The sequence below is a fragment of the Atractosteus spatula genome, chromosome 2, assembly GCF_055471065.1.
Source record: "Atractosteus spatula isolate fAtrSpa1 chromosome 2, fAtrSpa1.hap1, whole genome shotgun sequence".
NCBI lineage: Eukaryota > Metazoa > Chordata > Actinopteri > Semionotiformes > Lepisosteidae > Atractosteus > Atractosteus spatula.
The window spans coordinates 15,902,932-15,925,356 of NC_142707.1; the positions used below are offsets into that span (position 1 = coordinate 15,902,932).

Sequence of the window (22,425 nt, forward strand, 5' to 3'; positions counted from 1 at the left end):
AATACCCAATGATATGACTCAACAAAAATTTCAATGACTGAAAAACAAAATTCATCTAACTAGCTAGAGTTCCAGACTTGTCAGTTGAATGTGTAAGTGTAAAACTGTGAGGTTAGAATAGTTTATACATAATCTATGCCATATTCAGTTTTCCTGTGTAAAATCAAGTGGAGAAGTTAATGAGGGGTGTGCACATTGTGAGTAAGCTTTATGACTAATACTAATAATTACTACAAGAATAAAACATATTGTTATCTTCACTGTTTAAAGTTCCAAAGTTTCATTTATACTTGCAGCTAGGGATAAGTGATGGATACAGATATGCTTTGCTCCTCCAATTATACAATCAATCACTCCTGGACTAAGTATTGTGTATTATTTTGAGGGAAGGGTGGCATAATGGGATCTTTAATTTGGTGGATTTTAGGTAAAAACAGACTCACCAATGCAGCCATAAGGTACAAATAGTGTTCTTTTATTTACAGTGTGCAGTTACACTCCAAACAAAATGAAGCAAGAAAATAAAACAGAAGCCTAACTCTTCTTTGAGCTTCTAATTTCTTAAATCCTTACCTATGTAGACTTACATGTAAAGAATTTTAGTCCTGCGTTTATAAAAACCTTTAAACATACTTTAGTATGCTCTTAATAGGCAAACTATTTTGAATCAAGATGCAGGTGGGAAGGACAGCACTCAAACATGCCCCCAATGATTCTGTTTTTTTCCTTTTCTACATTGCAGCTTACATTTCAGGAAACATATGTGAATGAACTTGCTGCAGGTGCGATACCAATTCTACATTCTATTTGAATTTTATTTTAAGAGCTGAAATCATAGACATTTTCCTCAAAAAGTATTTAACTTCTTTAACCTGAGATTAGAAAATTGGGCTCAAGTGAAAACAGGAAGACACTGTGGTGTTGTAGGGCTGGGAACCACTACTCTGTAAATCATTAGATGCATATCCATAGGATGGATGATTTTCTACATTAATTTTGCATCCCTGGAAAAGAATATATGCATTTTTGCACTGTATTTGCAAAAGAAAAGATATTCACATTTTAAATAAATATAACCATTGTCATTCTCTAGCTCAAGTATATGTTCAAGGTTTGCACATCACAATATTTATCATTTTTCATTTTTACTTACAACTTAATTGCTTGGTGCAAATCTCTGGGAGTAGCATGAAGATGAAAATATATGTATATACCATTTATATAAAGGTACATACATGTATATCGTATACCATGGGGTAACTGTAAAGGTGGAGATGGGGTAGAGGAGGGATGTAGTGAGACAAATTTGAACAAGAGAAAAGATTGTCCTTATTACAATTGTTTCTAGAAGTGACATCATGGAGAATTACTAGGTACACTTGCAGAGGTAAGGGAAACTTTATTTGCTGTCCTCCTTCCCTAAACATTTCTTAAAATCTCCATTTAATTACTCTTACAACACAAAGTTAGAGATACACATCTATACCAATAGCACGCTGATATAAAGGTCTTGAAAGCTAGAGGTCAGCAGCATTTCACAATCACTGGAAAAGTAAACTGAAAAATAACATCATTAGTTATACAAAACTTGCATAGAATTCAGAATAAAATTATGTAAACTAGTTAAGATATCTAAGTAACATGAAGCGTTAACATTCAATAGAAGCATTAATATCGTAAAACAAATTTTTAATTTCACCGAGCTTGCTGCAGAATTATTTATAATTTTAACTTAAAATATGAATAAGCATTAAACATTTGCTCAAATGTATCGTAAAGAAAATTATATATTGTATGCAGTATACTGCCGATATACAGAAGTCAAACAGTTGTTATTTTCAGATTGTAATTTTATAACTGGGATACACATCTACAGACATTTACAGAGAAATTGAAGTATTAATGTCTGTATGTTGTACGCCAGGAAACAATATTAATTCAGTAAATTAGTCATTTCAACTTTAATACATGTCATGCATGTGTGTCCAGTGTGTATTACAGTATGAAATGTAAAATCCTTGGTTAAATATATAGGTATTTCATTAAATCAATCTGTAAGTGTATGTATTGTATATTGTATAAGTTTACTTTTATACAGAAAACTGGATTTTGAGCCAATACAATCTTTACCCATTGAGAATTCCCAATCTTTAAATGTTCTCAGCACCTAAGACAATTTTACTCCATCTTAATTTTTTTCTCCACAACCACTAGCACAGCACTAGTCGATGATACTTTCGTACGTATTTCCATTAGACTATTATAGCATGTACAATGGGCAAGAGTAATTCAGGGTCAGTACAATCTGAGGTATACCAAAAGCCTTGTTTGAAGTGATCTTTAGTGGCAAAACACTGCACTGTTTTCCACTTTAATAGATATTTTCATTGGGCAGATCTGTAGAGGACCAGGGTAGCCAGGAAAGAAGAAGGGAAACACCTTCTCGGCAAATGTGTCTTGAAAAGTGTAAATGGGCATTTTGTCACTGAGATCAAAGAATGACACAATACCACAATCATAGTCCAACTGCACTCTGATCTTCTTTGGGCTTCGCTTTGGACTAAGTTGTGTATCTGGTGATGTCATAGCAAAGTAGTTCCCACCCCACAGGCATATAGTCCAAAATCCTCTTCCTGGGCTGGGAATGATGAGTCCTTTCCTGTCAATGGATTCTTTGGCAACACCCAGAATCCAGTCAGTTTTGTCCCCTACCTCAACATCCCAATAATGTCTGCCTGAGGTGAACCCCTCAGATCCAAGCACACATACCCGGAGATCAAATCTCTCTGGGTTGTCTGGAATCTGCTTTCTCTCTTCAGTGTATCTCAAGCTGGTTAGATCTTCAGATAATGAGAGATAGGAGGCAGCTGTGTTGGGGTCCAGAATCACAGGAGCTTCAAGGAAAATAATGAAAAAAAATATTGACCCACCCATCAAAATGTTGACTGCAAAGATAAAAAAAACTCAGCTATTGTAATATTTTATCCTCAAAATATTTTTGAGCTAACTACCTATTACCCAGTGAAGAGCAAGAAACTAATGAGCTGTATTTGTAGAATTTTACATTGACCATAACATTCAATATGTTTCTGACTGTAGAGTAACTATGCACCGACAACCAGTTGCCATGAAAATGACAAAATCTTGGGTACTTGCGACTCGTCCTGTTAAACATCAAAGCTGGTGAAAATTGAGAAAGGAAAACACAAAAGGAAACAATATGCCCCACTTAGAACAGCACCTTTGTGCTATCAGAATAATAGAGGTTGGACTGTCAATTTCTGTCTGCACTGTTCACATAAAGACATTTCTAATCTGGCAAGACATGACTGATAAATACAGTCTGTCAATTATAGGCTGATATCTAGCAATGGCTGCCCTAGATAATTGCCTGATTATCCCCTGCCTTAAATGAACATTTGTGGGATAAGCTGGGACAACACGGGGCATCGAGGGCTCAGACCAGTGAACAGACACATCCGCAAACACTAGCTCTACAAGAAGACTCCCGAACAAACCAGCATCTGTAAACTGGTGCACAGCATGATTTGCAGATGTACAGCTGGCAATGCATCTGAAGGTGGCCACACAACTATTAGCCACTGACTTATTCAACCTTGTTGATGACAAATGAAATGTGGAAAAAGATTCCACAGCCAAAACATTGCATCTCTTTTCCTTTCAGCATGGACTAAAACTTTCCCTATTCCTTTACATATATTATGTCTGTTAAATAAAATATCACTGCTACAAAAAATATTTAGTCAGATTAACATTGTGAGTTTGTATTAGTTAGATGTAATGTCTCCCCGACATCAGTACTTACTATATTGAATAATTCCCAGCATCTTCTCCCAGACTTTGTACTTCAGAGATCCTAAGTGCTTGGCAACATCTATCAGCACTCCTGGAATTCCTTCTGGATCTTGAAGTGTGCACTGAGTCCTGTAATAATACTCAGGGATCAGTCCTGCACTCAATTTGTGTTCAATAATAGAAAAGATTAAATCAGACCAATGTTTACATACCTTCTCTTTGTGTTCTTGTAGTTCTGAGGAAAAAAAAAGACTAAGTTGTTATTCATATACTGTACATAGACCTTTGACATTTTGACATAGATGCTGGACATAAATAAAGTAATTTGTTTGAAACTATTGCCATCCTCATACAGACAGTTCAATTGTCCATTTCTATTACACCAAACAATCCCTTTCCATTATGTCTTGAAAAAGTAAAAATGAATATTAGTTAAACACATATAAAGCAATTAATGGAAGTTAAAACATTTCATGCTCACATGTAAAAATTAAAATGGTTAATTACAGATAGGCTGCTGCGGCTATAAAACACTCATATTGAAAGTAGAAAGCCAACATACTTTATCTTTAAATGCTAGCATTTGATATCAGCTGTAAAATGGTTTAATATTTAACTTCCAGTTTTTGTGCTTTGTTTATGTTGAGTAAGTAAACACTGTTCCTTCCTTTTCCTGTTTAAATGTATGGAGTTGTCTTTGTAATTGTAATTGTCTTTCTACAGGTTTTTAAGCCTTAAGGGAGTTTATATAGCTTGCTATCAGACTGTGCACACGTATTTTAAGGGTTAATGACAATGGTTTAAGCACCTTTTCAGACATCTTTCTGCTCTCCTATTGGGGTCATATACCAAACAGACATCAGCAATATAGTGTTCAATTGGCATTGGCAATCCCCAGTCACATTCTGAAGGTTTTACTAAAATATATTCAGTTGCATTTTCTTTTGAATGAATGAATTTCAATGATTATAATAACACTTTGAAGAGGAGGAGCTGCTCTGAACCTCAAGAGAGAAGGGAACCCATTTCTCTAAAGCTCCAGACAAGGAGGGCAGGCTATTGCTTTGCCCCGAGCTGAAGACTGAAGGTTCATGTGCTAGAGAATGGAAAGGTGGTACTGCCGAAGTCAGAGAGAATGAGGACCTTCTGTTTCCTAAGCCAGAGGAACCACTCAAACACTCAAAGGGGATGAATGTCTTCAAAACCCAAAACCCGAACAGAAGGAAAATGAAGGCAGGAGGTTGCTGCTGCCTCGGCCTGAAACCAAAGTCGGAGAGTATGATGGGGGAGTGCCACGGTCACTCCCAGTGAAGGTGGCTGATGCTTCTGCATAAACCCAATTGCCTACAGAAGAGGGTGCTAATAGAGGTGCCTGACTGGAAAGAGGAGCTGAGGACCCTCTTCTACTATTAGGAGGAACCACAGCAAAGTGTGAGCACAATCAGGGAGTGGAGTCTATAAATTATGTAAAAAAAGGATTGTTTACCAATGATGTAATAAAGTATTTGTTTTTAAGGCACAGACACCGTAAAATGGACTATATAATAATTTCAACAATATTAGTATTCGCTTTGATGAGATTAATATATCAAATACTAATAACATAACAACAATAATACACGACATCGATTCCATTTGTAATAGTGTATGTAATGTGTTAAGAGACAAAAAAATGAATTTCTCTCACTTCAGTTATAAATATATTCTTAAATATCTAATAGTTATATTACTTTTTGCCTATTTACAGTTGTTCTACAAATAAAAAAATATCAGTAAGTGCATTTAAAATAATATTTACTGTTTGACTAAAGGATATTATTGTTGAGTAATAAACAGTTTTTACCTGTAGGAATGATATATCTCCAGCTCCTGTCACCTGTTCTATGGCTCCGATTGTGTCTAAAAGGGATGATTTTGCTTTTGTAGTGTTCTCAATCTTCTTCTTCATCATTTGAGTCTTTTGCTCATATTCCTCCCTCAGTGCAGCTATCCTTACCGCTTCTTCATCTCTTAGGAATTGATGAAGTTTCTCAAATTCTTTCTTTATCTGCCTTTCTGTTTGACAAAACTGGGTCTAGATTGGAAGAAAAAAACACATTTTGAACATATTTGTCACATTTACACTCACTATTTTACTTTCTATCAACACAGCGTAGCAAGATTTACCCTAATGTGTTCTTCTGTTTTCTCATACGTTTGTTTCATTTTATGAAAAGATTCCAGCTTCTCCTTCAAAGGATCCAGTGCAGTCTGGAGCTGATTCTGGAATTAAATTAAGAAATTAAATTAGAAACAAAAAGCACGAGACTGAAGGTAGAACAGGTAATCATCAGAGAAGTGGAATCACAGAAATGTGTGAAATAAAGAGTAATGGATACAACATTACTCTTATACATTACAACATTAATGGTTTCTTAATGTCTGGAGAGACACTGAAGATGGAAGAAGGGGAATGATGCATGGAGAAAATGTCTGACTGAATCTAGTTCTAGACTTTCAAACAATACAGATAAAGGTACGAAAACAGAGATGAAAGACCCGTTAAAGAAACCTAATAATAAGCTGTGTGCTTTTGAACTGCACAGGCAGATTGCAAAACAAAGAATTTATAACTTAAGGAAAGAAACTTGCAAGAATAACACAAACCTAATGAGAAGCAGAAAGAAAAAAAGTATCAGTACAGAACGGAGGAAAGGTGCTTAAAGATAGTCTGCTTGAAGCACATCTAATTTCCAATTTATATTACGAGAGTAAATTAAAAAGCTTAGAAGCTGTGCCTCAAAGGGTTTAATGCATGATGGTCAAATATAAAGATAAAAAAGCACTTCATAAAATTATCAAGAAAAGGATCAGTATCCAGTTAAAACTGAAAATAAAGAATTGCAAGCACCAGTAAAAAAGGACATTTGAAGGTAAAAGAAAGAGAACAATAGGAGTAATTAATCAGAAGAGTAGTCTGTTTTAAAAAGGTTATCAGTAACCTGGATGCTTGTCTGATGTGAGCAACTGTATCAGCATAGTTATTAATCTGACTAAGTTCTATTTAAAGACTGTTTAATTTCTGTGAAAGGCCATGTTGCTGCGAGCCTTATCTGGAATATGTGGCTTTTGATAATGGATAGATGTATTTTTTTGTCTTGGGTATTACAAACTGCACAATTTTACTCTGAATGGTACCTTTGTTTTACTTTTCTGTTGATAATGGATTGATTACTTTATAAGCCGAATGTTTGCGTATTAATGTTTAAAATTTTCACGACATGACGGCTATGCTTAGAAGAATCTCACCAGTATAGGCCTGCACAAACATTCTATTTATAAGAAGGACAAAGGAAAAAATTCACAGAAGCACAATACAGGTGTTATCTGGTATGAATTATCTAAAAGGAACCTGTTAAATTTAAGTGTCTCATCTGCTTTGTCATCCTCTTCATTTCAGAAACTCAATAGCAGTATCTCACAAATGTGGAACAAAAAAATAACAAGACAGTGCACCTCTCTCCACTGCCTGTCTGAAATTATTTTTATTGGCTTAACTTTATGAAGCAAACACAATACAAAAAGAAGTGTTCTATGATTTTGTTAAAGAACGTTAGGGATTTTACATCACACAAGAAGATTTTGTATTGCATAACCTCGAAAAACAGTTTCTTTGTCTTATAAATAATTTTGATTGAAACCCTTGTGAATTTTTGATGGATAACAATGAGAATTTCATGTCTGTCTGAAATCAAGAATTCTCAGGTGGTGTAAAAATAATAAGGAATATAATCTCCTATCACAGACACCAACATATTCATTTAGAGATTTTTAGAAATAATTTATTTGCAATACTTAGACATGAAAGCAGAGGTTAAAAAAGTAACCTTTGCCTCAGAATATAGTTCTGTTTTAATTACCAGCTTCAATTATTTTCAAGTACAAGCTAAAGACAATCATACATATCATACATCATTATTTAAAAAAAATGCTTTCAAACCTTATAAATCTGAGCTGCTTCCTGCAGTGGGCGTAATGTGTGATTTTCATGATTTATAGAAGTCTGACAAACAGCACAAAGAAGCTCTTGATCATCCATGCAGAAGAGCTTTAATTTTTCCTGGTGAAGACAGCACAGAACTTCTGCCCTTGCTGGAAGTCTTGAGTATTTCTCCTTTAAGAAGGTTTTGGTAATATTCTTTAAAGCCAAGTTGGTAGGAGGCCGGAATTTAGAAGACCTTCTCCTGCAAACCGGACAATCCTGAGAGCACCTCTCTTCCCAGAACAGCTCTAGACATGCTTTACAGAAACTGTGACTACATGTCAGTAGAACAGGATCCTTGAATATGTCAAAGCACACAGGACAGGAGAGCTCCTCTTCCAGGAGATATGATCTTGTTGACATTTCTTAACACTCTGTGTTGATCTCAGTTATTGCTCCTTGGCAAAGTATGAGACTGTTTTGGTTTCATTCACTGCTTTTATACCCATGGGTGAAAAACAAACAAACCTTGAAATAGTAGGTGTGACTGTTTGTTAAGCTTCACACTTTGATGTTGCTCATTTGCATTCAGGTGTATTATTATGTACATACAATAAATGTCAAACACCTATAATTATTCAAATAATAAAAAAATCCACCTTTTCTCTTCCTGTCTGACACATACAACAAAGGTTCAGAACTTAATTTTGTTGTGTTGGTAACATCCAACAACAACTGTTTTGGAATGAAATACATAATACATGGTGTTTTCAGTGAAATGTAAAGTTAATAATAAACCAAATTCTTTGCAACAAACTGAAAAGGCAATAGACACATATTTAGGACATTGTTTAGGACTAGTACAGAAAGCTGGCAAATGAAATATAATATTGACAAAAGCAAAAGCAGTGCTGGCTTGTGTGATGTTAATTAGTGCCTTCCCATACTCTTCCCACTGGCCCTTGATCTGACAGCAAATTTTGCAACCCCATTATTTCTGGGTGTGGGGCTAAGCCATTGAACCTTCAGGACATTTTAAACAAAATAAGGCTGGCAGTGTCCTTCTAAAATGTCTAAACATCATTGAATCACTGACAAACTGAAAGAGATACATGAAAGAGACATGAAAGAGATACAAATGTCACACCAGCAAGAATCTTTAAGTCCTCATTCAGGTCAATGCAGGGGCACTATTTATTGTCCACTCTTGGTGCAGTGTAAAATGACATGGGGAGTAATTACTGTAAGGAGTCAGATGCCAATCTTTTAGCAGGATTGAAACTTTTCCCACTCCATCCTGTACATATTAGTACACACACAAAATACAGGCAAACCAGTTTCAGTGTCTCAAAGGATTTGGTGTGTGACTACAACAGTATGATTTATGATAAAGGTTAACAATAAAAGCTTAAAGGTTAACAGTATTATATTCTTTAGTTATTTAATATGTTTGTAAACACTGAAGCCAGCTTTGCTTAAACTATCACACATGCACAAAAATATACTCTTTTGTCTGTTTACTACTGTTCAAAAGTACTCTCAGCCAAAGTGTAGATCAACAAACAAAGCTACATACAGGCAACTACCAAACTGAAGGAAACACTTGAGAAAATTAGGGATACAAAGTATATCAAAAGCAGGTGCTTGCACACAGGTGTGGTCTCTGAGTTAATTAAGCAATTAACATCCCATCATGCTTCGGGTCATGTATAAAAACACTGGGCAGACCCAGTTGTCCATTATTTTGGCTACCATCGCTAGAAGACGAGATCTCAGTGACTTTGAGAGAGGGGTGATTGTTAGGGCACGTTTGGCAGGAGCCTTAGTGATGAAGACTGCACAATGTGCTGATGTTTCATGAGGAACAGAGGCTAAGGTGATGCTGACATAGAAAACTGAGGGAAAGACATCATTATCTAGGGGCAACTATGGATGAAAGCACATACTCTTCGACTGCGATGCTTGTGCATTGAATCAAGATGCAAGGCAAAACAGACATGTAAAGCACAGCCAGGCAGTTTCATCAACTACAGTCCACAGAGAGGGATACTACAACTATGTAGCAGAACATAAACCCCTTATAACACTTAAAAACGCAGTTTTGCGAGTACACTTGTGCAAACAACACAGGCAGTGGTCTACTGAGCATTGGTCAGAGGAGTCAGCGTTCAACCTGTTCTCAACAAGCAGATGAGTACATGCGTGACACATGCCAAAAGAACCCGAGTGCTTGTTTCCCACACTGAAGGGTTCTTGAAACTCTGTTATGATGTGAGATGCATTTTCCTGGCATGGGTTAAGTTTACTCAACCCCTTAGAGGGCAAGGTAAATGCCAACAAATACAAAACCATTCTGAGTGATCATGTCCATCCTGTGGTGAAGCATTTCTCTCCTGATGGGAGTGGAATCTTCCAGGATGACAATGTTCCTGTCCACAGGGCACGAGTGGTCACAGAACTATCCGTGGTTGTCCCAGTCACTAGATCTCAACCCAGTTTAATAATGATAGATTCCAGAGTGGCACCTAAGACAGCTTTTTCCACCACTGCCATCAACAAAACACCTACTGTCTTGTTGAAAATGATGTCACATCCCTTCAATGGAGTTCCTGACTCTTGTAGAATCTACAGTATGCCAAAGCACACTGAAGCTGTTCTGGTGGCCCAAACCCTCATTAAGACACTTTATATTGGTGTTTCCTTTAGTTTGGCAGTTACCTGTAGATCTCTGTATTGTTTTATTTAACTAGTACACAACAGTTCAGGACATTCCAGGCCAAATCTTCAAATAATTATATATCCTTAATATGAAGACAAGAGTAAAGAATGTTCTATATAAAAAGATGGAGAAACATTAATGTATTTGTCCCTCTTCTTTTGAACCACACCACATGGAGTATAATAAAAAAAGTGTCTGGAAATATAGACAAATCTAAGACAACAGCTGATTGAAAAACAAAGAGCCCAGAGTTTATTGTATATTTTAAGTCGATACCTGTTCCTGTTTTATGAGAAACAGGTATCAGTTTCCGCTAACATATTTACATACTCAGGATTCCAAATATACTTACATTTCCCAGGAAAAAAAAATCAAGACATTCATTAACCCTTTGCAGATCTCACAGGTTTTACTGTTAAGGATTTGGACATCAATTTGAAAACAAACCCCATATAAAGGGTTAAAATACAACTATACAGAATCACACCTTAGTTCAAAGTCCCCATGTTTTACAACACATAAAACACAACACATTATCCAGTTAACTTTTTCCAGTTAAGCCTTTGGTTTTACAGAACGTCTGAGAGTCTTTATGAGGTTCTCAGTAATTAGAACACTGCACTCTCTGGAAATTTTGCATGTTGTTTTAATAAATTTGTATGATAAAAAGGTTAATCATTCTCTTGTCTTATTATTGGCAATCTTTGTCAAAAGCAACACAGACAAATGAAACGGGAAACAAGTGTTTCCTAAAATACTATATCTGAACTGTTGGTTCTTATTTTTCAAATAAAATAATTAACCTGTTTGTCTATATTTAGGAAAACAAATAAAGATAAAATCTTTTATTTATCTGTATGTGCACTTCTTCCACACCCCTGGATACCTCATAAGCTTGTTTGATTACTTGTTGTAGCACCTTTTTGTATCTTCAGAGCTCTGTAATTTTTAGTATAATGTTTAAAATAACATTTTACATGGCAGTGTCAAAAATTCTCCTTGAATAGTGTTTCACCAGAATATCATCTGTCCCTCCAATTAAAGTAAAAGGCATTTATTTAAAATGCAAGTTAATTTGGTTTATAGTTGCTGTCATATGCATCTTTCACAAATATTTCTCACACATAGGCACACATTTGCCAGTACTAAACACAAAAAGAACTACACTATATTCACTTATCTCACCTGTAGCTCTTGGATAACATTTGTTTATGAAACAAAGTGGTATTCTTTGATCTTCAAGGAGATTGTACATGAACAAGATAATTGTTTCATTTTCATAATTTCATAATAAATTTACTTTTAATTTCAAACAATAGCAAACAAAATTTTAATGAAATTGTGATGTTGTTTTCCTTTTGTCTAGTTAAAAATTATATTTCTTCTATCTCTTTTTACTACCTTCGAACATAATGGTAAATCATAACTTACAAAACACATTGGAAGATTTACAATTAGGGGAAACTTTTATATGTTATGGTAGAACTGTTCACTTAGCTTCTTACGGATGATGCAGTGAGGGGTGAATGCTGAAATGTAGTTTATGTAATTATGAATACCACATGTGTCTGTATTATAGACTACAACTCTTCCCAATTTTTCCCATTGATCTAGATTTTGCTACAGTTAGTTAGAAACCTATTCAAGTTCACAGATTATATCAAACTAGGGGAATGAGCAAACAGTGTAGAAACTATAAGAGAAATTCAAAACGTATGTTAAATTCACATGCATATACATGGTAGATAGCATTTCATGTAGACAGACACAAGGTGTTTTATAAGCCAGCAGCCATGTCACCCTGCAACTTACAATTGGCAGCCCACTGAAGCTAAGCAGGTGTGAGCTTGGTCAGTACCTGGATGGGAGACCTCGTGGGAAAAACTAAGGTTGCTGCTGGAAGAGGTGTTAGTGAGGCCAGCAGGGGGCACTCACCCTGTAGTCCATGTGGGTCCTAATGCCCCAGTACAGTGATGGGGACACTATAATGTAAGATGGATGAGACGTATGAGGAACATAAGATGTTTCTCGAAAAGAGTAGGGGTGTAACCCCGGCATCCTGGCCAAATTTCCTATGTCTCCTAATAATCCCCCTCTATGAATTGGCTACATTACTTTGTTCTCCTCCCTCCCCCCCCCCCCCTTCCACACACTCTGACGGCAGGCGGAGCGACACGCTGGTTGGAGAATTCTCGGTCGCATTTAATGGCAACATTAGCATTTAATGCCGACAAGCACAAGCATCCCTGCTGATGTGGGATTAACGCTAGGATGAGAGAGAGAGACAAGGTGTTTCATGTAGGTGGTCAAAATATCCAAAATACAAACTGTGAAAAGGGAAACAACATTGAAACAATACAATACAAATTAAATGTTAGGACATCAATATATAGAGTGTAGAATTTAAATTAAGTAATGCTACATGTTAAAATTGTGCCATGCAGTATTAAGACTTTATTTACAATACTGTGCATAATTGTGGCCAAGAAGATATAAAATTATATTGCTTCCCAGGAAATTGCTTATCTGGAAACAAGTGCTGGACTGCCTTCTGGTGAAAAGCAACAACATAAAGGTTCCAGGTTCAAAGGTTCAAATGTCCTAAAATGACATTGACAGGGTAAACATCGTTTACATAGTTTTTAATAAAAAAGACAATGAAGGGACCTTATTGAATAAGCCACCCACTGGGTTTCTTCATAATTGACTTCACAAACAAGAGAACATAAGTGGAAAATATGAGGAAATGTATTTAAAGCTGATAATCAGGAGGCACTCCTTCACTCAAAAGATTGTGGCAGTATGAATAAAGTTGCCCAAACATGTTGTTGAAGCTGACACCCTGGCTTCTTTCACAAAATTGTTGGATGAAAATCCTTAGATCAATTATCTACTGAAAACCCTCAATATTTATATTTAAATATACAGTATACAAATTAAAGCATAGAGGCATATTTAAGTCATTTACAGAAATGCTTACAATTTGCTTGGAAACTGACCATCTTCTGCCCCTCGTTTGTACAGTATTTCCAGTTAGATATAATTGAAGTGAAAGCTTAACATAATAGACTGCATGTAAGATATTTTTTATCGTAATCTAAATCTTTTGGAAGAAATAAGCTGTTTCCAATACTGGTCCCGAGGCACTTAAAATGTGTATTGAGAAAACTCCATCTCATTTACCACAGACATAACCTGAACATATTAAAAGACTGGTTAAAAAGGTAGAGCAATGCTCCACAGAAAACCAATAAAGTTATGGGTCTGATTAATAGATTTACTATTTTTTAACAATCTTCTTATAAGCAAAAACTATGTAATCTGAGAAGACATTGAGAGCTGTTCAGAAGAGCATTAAGTAATGTGTGATAAAATTATTTCCAATGGAGCCTTCCTGTTTTGAGGGGTCATATCAAGCAGAATCTTTAAATGACTTTGATTTCTTTTTACCCTATCTGACATCTGTACATATTACAGGAATTTGAGATAAGCTTCAGGTTAACACACTCGAACATCAAAGGTACTTTGACTAGGTATTTTCTAGAGCTTATAATTTCAGCATGGGCACAATGTGGTGAAAAAGTAAGTAACACTCAAGATCTTCTGGTTTAACATATTGTTTGGAAGTGGCTGTTCACGTGTCCCAAGAATCTAGGGAAAATGGAAAAACATCTCGTTAGTGTCAACATTGGTAGTTCTCTGGAACTTCAAAGCAGGAAAGAAAATGTTTTTTTCACTTTCAGTTCAGTAATTGTACTGGGTGTAAGATATTAAGAGATTAAAGCAGTCCTCTGGTTCTGAGTAAATGATTAAGAGTCATCAACAGTTGAGGTGAAGAGAAAGTGCCAAGCAGGAAGTCCTTGGTCTGATCAGCCTTAAAGACCAGATTTGAGCTAAGTATTTGAAACTTATTAAGACAGTTTGCCATTCTGTTGTGTTTAGGAAACTCTGATGTCCTCAATAGAGAATCCCTAGGTTAAACATGGTCTCTCCTGGTTAGTGGACACATTTAAAGAATAGGGGGTAGGTTCCTGTTCACTTTATAGCATCCAGTTTTATATATAGAGAGATTTAACTCAAGGTAACTCGGTAACTTGGATATATCCTTGCAAAATATTTGCGATTTTGGGGTTTAATGGATCAACCCATTTGGCTTATTTTCTATAATTCTCTTTTGGTAACTCCAATCTGTAACAATATTAAGACATATTTTACTTTCACCTAGTCCTCATCAAGTTCTAACAGTATATAAAACTTTCCTCATTTGACAAGTAACACACAAAAATTCTGCTTTTTTAATGGAAAAAAATCAGGCAGCATTGTTACAGCTTCCTAGTTCACCAGGCTGCCCTAAGTCTTCATGCCTGCTGCAGGTTCATGCCTGCCCTCTCCAGTGTGCTTTGTGCCTGTCAGAGAAAGGCCTCTATGTCGTTTCACTATTGCTATCTCTTAACGTGCTGTTTCTGTGGCACAGCCTAGTCCTTGTGTTTCTCATTCTGCCAATGATCTCATTATGGTGTAATCATATCTCTGCATCTTCTAGCACTTTTGCTTCTGAGTATTGCATTCTGGTTTTCACTTGAAATCCCACAAAACTCACTTTCTCATCTTTTCTTGCCTTTATGCACAATGTTTTCTTCCCTCGAAATGGACTTTAGGAGTAGCTGCAGTACGAGCCAATAGTTGAGAATCTCTTCTGTACATTCAGTTATCATGATAGGTACTTACTGACTGCACTTTCTAAACTCTCTGTTGAGCTTATATTTAATGTAATAGCAGTAGTCACAATGGGCAACACACAGTTCTGATATCAAAACTTGAATTTCTTGGTAACCCATTCTTGTCCATTCTTCCAGGTATGCTCAGCCACCTCCTTGATAAATTCAGTATATTTCAAGGCCTTGTTAAAGAAGTTCTCTAGGCTTTTTATCAGTTTCTCTAAAGTTATTGGAATCAGGTTTCAGTGCTGAAGTTGAATTGTTTTGGTGCTTAATTGCTTTTCCTGTGATGTAGAATAAAAACACAAAAACTGTTCATAACAAATATACAATATGCATCTGATGTTTTACCCATATTAGTTGCTATCATTATCCAATTACCTTTATGTTCTTGGAAAGTATTATTATCTTCTCACAAATCTTTGTGTAAGGGAGTGTCTCCTATTCTCAGTCTCAAATGCACTCAGACTTACTGTAGATCTCACTTCTGTCCTGTTGTGCACTTCACTGTTTCTCCTGATGAAGTTCATTAAGTTGATATTTTCAGTACTTTTGAGGATTTGAACTTCAAGTCCCTTCGTAGTCATTATTCCCGAATGAAAAGGTTCAGTTCAGTTTATCCTGTTAATACATATTAGTCTTTCAAGCTTAGGGAAGCTTAGGGAAGCTTTGGTGACTCTTTGGGCTATTTTTGACTTGCTGTAACAATTACGATTTGTCTAGTGCCTCTCACCTTAAAGTGATGTCAGTGAAAGTAAAGGGTGCAAAATATTGTAATAAATCTCTGTGCTGTTGTCCAAATAAATTAATGTAAGTAAAATTAAAGATTATCTTCAAAGTTATTCTTCACACCAGCTTGCATGGGAAGCAGATTTATAAAAGTCTTTATAATCAAACACCCTAGGCTCGTCAGGAATTATAAAGCATAGTGCTGTGGCTTCTTTGTTTCTTGGCACAGAGTAGTAAATATGCGGGTAATATGAAATATTATAATATGAAAGTAAAATATTTATAAAACAAAGACATATAGTCAGCAGGTGGTCACCTCACCATTCCTTAGTCTAACCATGACTCATATCAAACTGAGTGGTAATCAGAATGTTCAATGGCAATAAATATCCTATAAAGGTATCCTTAATACATCATCACACATAAATAAAGTTTTTCCATAAGTAGTTCTCAAGCTGAAATGAATTGTTGCATAGTTCAGTTGATGAAGTGTTATCATTAAATAGTGGACACTTTGTGAAGTCAAAATTCTTTGCACAAGAAATAAAGAAATGTGTAACACTTGGGGAAAAAGTGAAAACAAAACAATTCTGTATTTTAATGTAACTTACGTTTTTCACTTTTTAGCCTACACATAATTGGAACTGCAATGATTGGATCTAGCACAGTAATATTACTTCTGCCAGCTTGTGGAATGACCTTCCTTCAAGTACGTATAGCTCAAGGTCCACAAGTTTCAATGAACTATGTTCCTATTGTGATTTGATTTTGATTATGAAGTAAAATGTTAATATGTTCAGCTTTTCTCTTTTTTTTATTTTGAAAACCAAATGGCATCCCCAGATACACATCGAATTTAGACCAGAGAGAAGCATACAGTCATTAACAGCTAGCGTACTGCCGGTTAAGTAATAGTACAGTACAACAAAATTATAATATAAATATACAGCAGACCAATACAAGTGATATTTTACCCTATTACACTTCTAGCAACCTCATGTGTTTTGCTCAGAAATTTACACAGTACACAAGACCACACATATAAACAGTACCATTGCACAGTCTGGATGAAATGAAGCTTCTACCACCGGTCAGGCTATACGAAGGCCTACATAATGCTTCATGAAACCCAATGTTAAATATATACGTAGTATGTGTAAAAATGCACTTGCAGTTACTAAGTTGTTTGCCCACAGAAACCAACACAAAGTAAGCAATGGCCTTTAAACCTTTAATCTCTCTTGAACTAAAATGAACTAAAATGCATACAGTAATTCAAATCATACGTGTATAGAATGGTACATCTATTAAGCTGAGTTAATAAAGGTATTTTTGTGGAATTTACCGAACTTTGAGGAAATCTTCACCTGGGCCATATGTTTTGTACCCCTGATTTATATATACAGTGGCTTGTAAAAATATTGTCCCACTTTCAATTATGTCCAATTTTGTTGATTTTCAAATTATATATTAACACATTTTACTGTGACTCACACCAGGAGTAAGTGGTAAGAACATGGGTGGATCAATATACACTTTTTTAGTCAATATTGTAATCAAAACTTCAGAGCTCTGACTTCAATATATTGCAACTTCTTTGGCTAGGCACCACTGGTAGGGGAATTGTAGTCACATGATTGACTAGGAACAAAATTGATTCCTGTAACAAACTCAGCCACTGACTGGTTGAGCAGCTTGGGAGGCAATCTAACAATGAAAATTCCACTTTTTTGCATGGACAGTGTAAAATGCAGGCAAGGATTAACTCAAGGGAAAACAGCATTTCTGAAAATTTTATCTTTGTGGATGAGGCGTATATGTTAGGCAGTACACCAACAAGTCATCTTTGCTAATTTTTACCTGATTCAGGCAAACAAGGTATTTTCTTTTCTCTGGACAAGTAAAGTAAAGGTTGAGTGCAGCTACTGACACTGAGGAAGGACAATGCTATAGGCTGGATGTAGCATTTAAAAACAACAGGAGTGTAGTAATCCTGAAATGGAAAAAGCACTACTGGTGGAAGATAATTAAACATGATGATAGCTAAAATGCAGAGAACCATCTTGAAGGCCTTCTTCTTCACTGGGTGCATTTCATCTCTTCCTGGCCCACACTGTGTCAGAGCCCGAAGGATTGAGATATTACAGAAAACCAAGAAAATAAAGGCACTCAGAATCTCTGTTGTGAAAATCCTTTCAAAATTCTCAGTCCTGATGAAAACCTTGGCAATGGAAAAGATCAGAACAATGACCCACAACAGTATGATGCAAACTATTTTATATTTCCGGTCTTTGAATCGTGTAAAAGTGATGGGATGCAGCACAGCCATGTATCGATCTAAACACATACAACACAGAAGTAAGGGACCCCCTATGTCTTTTAAGCCGTAACAAAATAGCTGAATATACCAGATGTTTTCTTTATTAAATAAAAACACGTTAAGCAAGTCAAGGAGGACCAGAACACTAAAGAAGGCATCCAGCACTGCAAGATTGAAAATGAAGATGTCCGTCGTGGAAGAGTCACCAGTGTTACTCAGTAAAATCTGAAGCACCATCACATTTATGGGTAAACCCAGCACGAAATTCAGAATTTCAACACTTATGCCGTAGAGGATTCCAGCTTTCCACTCTTCACATTCTCCAAGAGCATTCCATGGCTTCTGTGTCATGCTGGCCATGCTGAGGTTGTTAAAAAGCGTTGTGGAAGACGTATCCATTATGATATATAAGAGACTGAAGGAATCTGCTGCTGATCAAGGCATATATCGTCCTGTATGGGGAATAATAATCAAATACATTTTAAGATATTGATCCAACTACAGTATCAGAAATGTCAACTGACATTCACTTACTGTATGCATCCACTTGATAATATTATGGTATAGTCTTATGCTGATTCTACAGAATGTAATACTACAATACTCACAGGAAATCTTCATATATATTATGTGAAAAATATGAAATGTAATTGAAATTGAGGTTTCATATTTCTGGCATGGATCCACAAACTATACATATTCACTTAATACCACATTAAAAAGTATTACAATAGTGACAGAGTTCAAGCATTGAGTGGAATAGTTTCAAAAAGAGATGAATCAACAGTTGCTCCCCTTTAAAAATGAAACATACTATCTATCATGTTTAGGTTGTATTGCTTGTTAAAGACATTTGAATTTTTTTATTTATAAAATGTTGGTCTGTTCAGAGAACAGCTACTGAAATTACAATACAGATTTTCTACTCTCAGCAGTGAAACACAAGAATGGATCTAAAGCTGTCTCAGTAATTAGCTGTTTCAAAGAAGCAGAAATCCTGTATTGTTCTGATCAGCTAAAGTTTAAAATGAAACTGAAAAAGCCCTGAACAGTGTTAAATACATGGAAATACTAAATTTCTTACAGACACCATGGAATTATGTTTAAAGTGCAAAAAAGCAATAGTGAAAATGCTACATTTCTTAGTATTTATAATACGCCACTTATAGCCCAGTATAAAGTGACTCGTTTGGTCAAACATAATAAATATTGAGGAGATGATTGAGGAGAGGCATGATTTAAATAAGTTTGTTTTATTAACTTTAATCACCTGGCTGAGAAAATTACAAGCTTAATGTAATGAAGAGGTCACCAGAAACTTCAAAATGATAGAGTGGGACCCCATAACATTGATGTATAACTGTTGAGTTAAGGTGTTTAATCACATTATGAATAAGGACCGTTCATGTAGTTAGCAGATTACATGAAAATAGGGGTTTGAAAAGATCTGATAGAAGTCTTAGTAATACCCCACAGGAAACATCATACCTACTGTTTTGTTTATGTCAGGTCATCACAGAATGTAGAATGGTGAACATTAAGGCTTCAAAGAAATATCAACATATTGAATTTGGAATATAGAAAAATAAATTAAATCAATTAAAACAATGCAAAAGTATTTACTCCCTAGTGTTACATATTCAATAATACTGTAATTGAAGGTGCTGCTCTAGAAAACTTGCAATTATTGGACACTGAATATATTATGCAATTGTGCCATGCAAGTGCTCAGAAATTGCTTTGAAACTTTTACTTCTCTCTGCAAATTTCAAAATTCACACAGATCTAATGAGAAGGACTGTGAATGTTCTCAGACTTTTATCTTAAGGAGTCTCTGGATATGTGTTTACTGAAACATTTTAAAATTTGGACAATAAATGCTTATTATTTATGAATACTGTACTGTTACAGATTGTACAAAGAATAATAAGGAACGGTTTATTTCATGCTGAAAAGAAAAGAAAAGAGACACAACATTTTAGCTGTGGAGCCTTCTTCAGGTGTGTCAGCCAAAATGTTATGTCTCTTTTCTTTTCAGCATTGTATAAACCTTAACCTGTTTGTTTGCAGCCTACACATGCTGACGCAGCTCCCTACTCGAACTTCTAAAAAAAATACCTCAGTAAAAAACAAATTATTTTGGGTAGGCACACTTGTCTTACCAGAGTAACTTGAAGTTCTTTCTTCAGGTAGATTTAATTAGCTTTTGTGACAGTGATCCTTTTCCCCTTATCAATACACGATATTCTTCTAGAATAATTTTTTATAAATGTGGATTAGCAATTTTGGGGCATAGCTATATAAAATAAGCTACACCCTCCTCTTTTACAAAAACTATAGGAATGGTTTATAACTATCCAATCAGTAGATACAGGAATGTCAGCTGCTGTTCTAGAATAGAGGCTCAGCTATTTAAATGGAAGCTCATGGTGAAATTTAAACCAGGAAGCAGAACTAGATTTTGTGTTTAAAATGTATTCAGCAGGTGATAAAGTTATTTAATAATTAATTAATTATTTTGTTTTCTTTCTGTTGATTTACACTGATTTACACTATTTTGTAACAATCCCAATCACTCCTTTTCCCACTAACCCCAGGTGTGGATCCTAAATCTGAATTTAGGCTCAAGGTTGTTTATTATTGTCTCTGACTTAACTTATTTCTGGTACCTCCATCCAAAACTAGTTTCATTACTTCCTAAATTGTTTCTCTCTCCACACGTTTTAATACAAGGTTCTTCACATACTGTACTTTTCAGAATTTGTAATCTGAATAAACAAAACAGTACAAAAATCCACAACCCCACTTTTGTTTCTTTATCTTTTCTGTTGGAGTATTTTCCACTCACCATCCCCAAGTAATGGGAAATTTGGGAGATTAATGCCAAGGTGGAGCGTGGAAAGCCAAAATTTGTAAATAAATGGAGTTAAAATAATTGATCATAGAGATATGGGAAGGACTTTCTCATCTTTTTCTCAGCTCCTTATACACATTCACACATGCTCTTTCTTTTGTCCAATTATATTCCTATATTCTTTAATAAATCAGGTACACATGCCATTTTTACCTAACTTTAACATTTGATCACCAGTTCATGTTTTTGCAGTATGCAAATTGTTCTTCTTAAATACTATCAAATGCTCTACACTTTTGCTTGTGGAAGGCATTCATTTACAGATCCATATCTGATATTATCCACAACTTTGCAGTTTTTCTTCAAGTAATTATAGTTTACAGAAAGTAATATCTAATACATTAATTATGTATTTTAATATACTAGAAAATAGATTCTCACAATGTTTCAGTGCTATGTTTGAATATATACTGTAGTTTGTACTACACCTAAGAAAAATGGCCGGAATAATTGCCTTCAGAGAATGTATTTTTTAAAAAGCCCTTATTAATGTGGATTTAGGTCTAAATCCAGACAATATGTGATTTCAAGTGACATCATAATGGCTGTTTTGAAAACTATTATCTTGAGTCGTCAGACCCAGCTTTATTTCTAGGCTGTTGTTGGCAGAAAACAAAAATAACCGCAAACGGCAGATGTTTTTTACATTAACACAAGTTATAAACTTATATCATTCTTCTTAAGGCGTTATTCTCACATCCAAGAAGCAAAGAAAATTAAAATATTTTTAGTATACACTTTTAAAGTCTGTAGTAGGGCCAAGCATAACTGTCTCATCCTCTGGAACAAGACATTGTGCATGTGTATGTTTTCGACAAACTAAGTGTACAGTATGTGTTAAAATAAAATAGAAAATGTTAATGTCATACACAAAGGTACTCTCTTCTGTACAGAATAAGAATGTAGCTGAGAATCATTATTGTTTTCTGAATTGTCCATATGATGTGATCATAAAATTCAAGTTTTCTTTAAAAGTCAAATATAGTTTACACATCATCTTAGGGGACAATTGTTCAACATTTCAGTTCATACTGCATCTTTGTCATTTGATTTATAGATTAAAGTGAATGTCTTGGGTATCAATACCCTTTTTAGACACATACCAACATTGCCATCTAGTGTGATTATATGGTGATGTTTCAAAGATTGAACAATATTGAATATGACTAATATCTTCTAGCTCCATGTTTTAAATATGTAATAGAATTTCTTAAACATAATATATTTTGAAGACAGTAAAGTGCAAGT

General features: G+C 35.2%; 2 protein-coding genes across 2 annotated transcripts; both read right to left on the bottom strand.

Moving 5' to 3' along the window:
* Positions 1-468: 468 nt before the first annotated feature.
* On the bottom strand, positions 469-8,230 carry LOC148839368 (zinc-binding protein A33-like). Its single transcript, XM_088909441.1, has 6 exons — positions 7,796-8,230; positions 5,983-6,078; positions 5,660-5,890; positions 4,029-4,051; positions 3,827-3,945; positions 469-2,894 (listed from the first exon to the last, which is right to left on the bottom strand). The coding sequence occupies exons 1-6, from the start codon at positions 8,198-8,200 to the stop codon at positions 2,341-2,343; spliced, it is 1,428 nt and encodes a 475-aa protein (XP_088765567.1). The 5' UTR covers positions 8,201-8,230; the 3' UTR covers positions 469-2,340.
* A 9,562-nt stretch (positions 8,231-17,792) lies between these two features.
* On the bottom strand, positions 17,793-18,662 carry LOC148839369 (proteinase-activated receptor 3-like). Its single transcript, XM_088935848.1, has one exon. It carries the CDS (start codon positions 18,660-18,662, stop codon positions 17,793-17,795), a length of 870 nt encoding a protein of 289 aa, XP_088791974.1.
* Positions 18,663-22,425: the final 3,763 nt, after the last annotated feature.

Excerpts from the sequence above, each read along its gene's own strand:
- LOC148839368 (XM_088909441.1), bottom strand. The coding sequence starts at position 8,200 with ATGTCAACAAGATCATATCTCCTGGAAGAGGAGCTCTCCTGTCCTGTG. Across the intron at positions 3,946-4,028 it reads TACAAGAACACAAAGAGAAG|GACTCAGTGCACACTTCAAG; the intron begins GTATGTAAACAT and ends GTATTATTACAG. Across the intron at positions 2,895-3,826 it reads GCTGGGAATTATTCAATATA|CTCCTGTGATTCTGGACCCC; the intron begins GTAAGTACTGAT and ends TTTTCCTTGAAG.
- LOC148839369 (XM_088935848.1), bottom strand. The coding sequence starts at position 18,662 with ATGGATACGTCTTCCACAACGCTTTTTAACAACCTCAGCATGGCCAGC.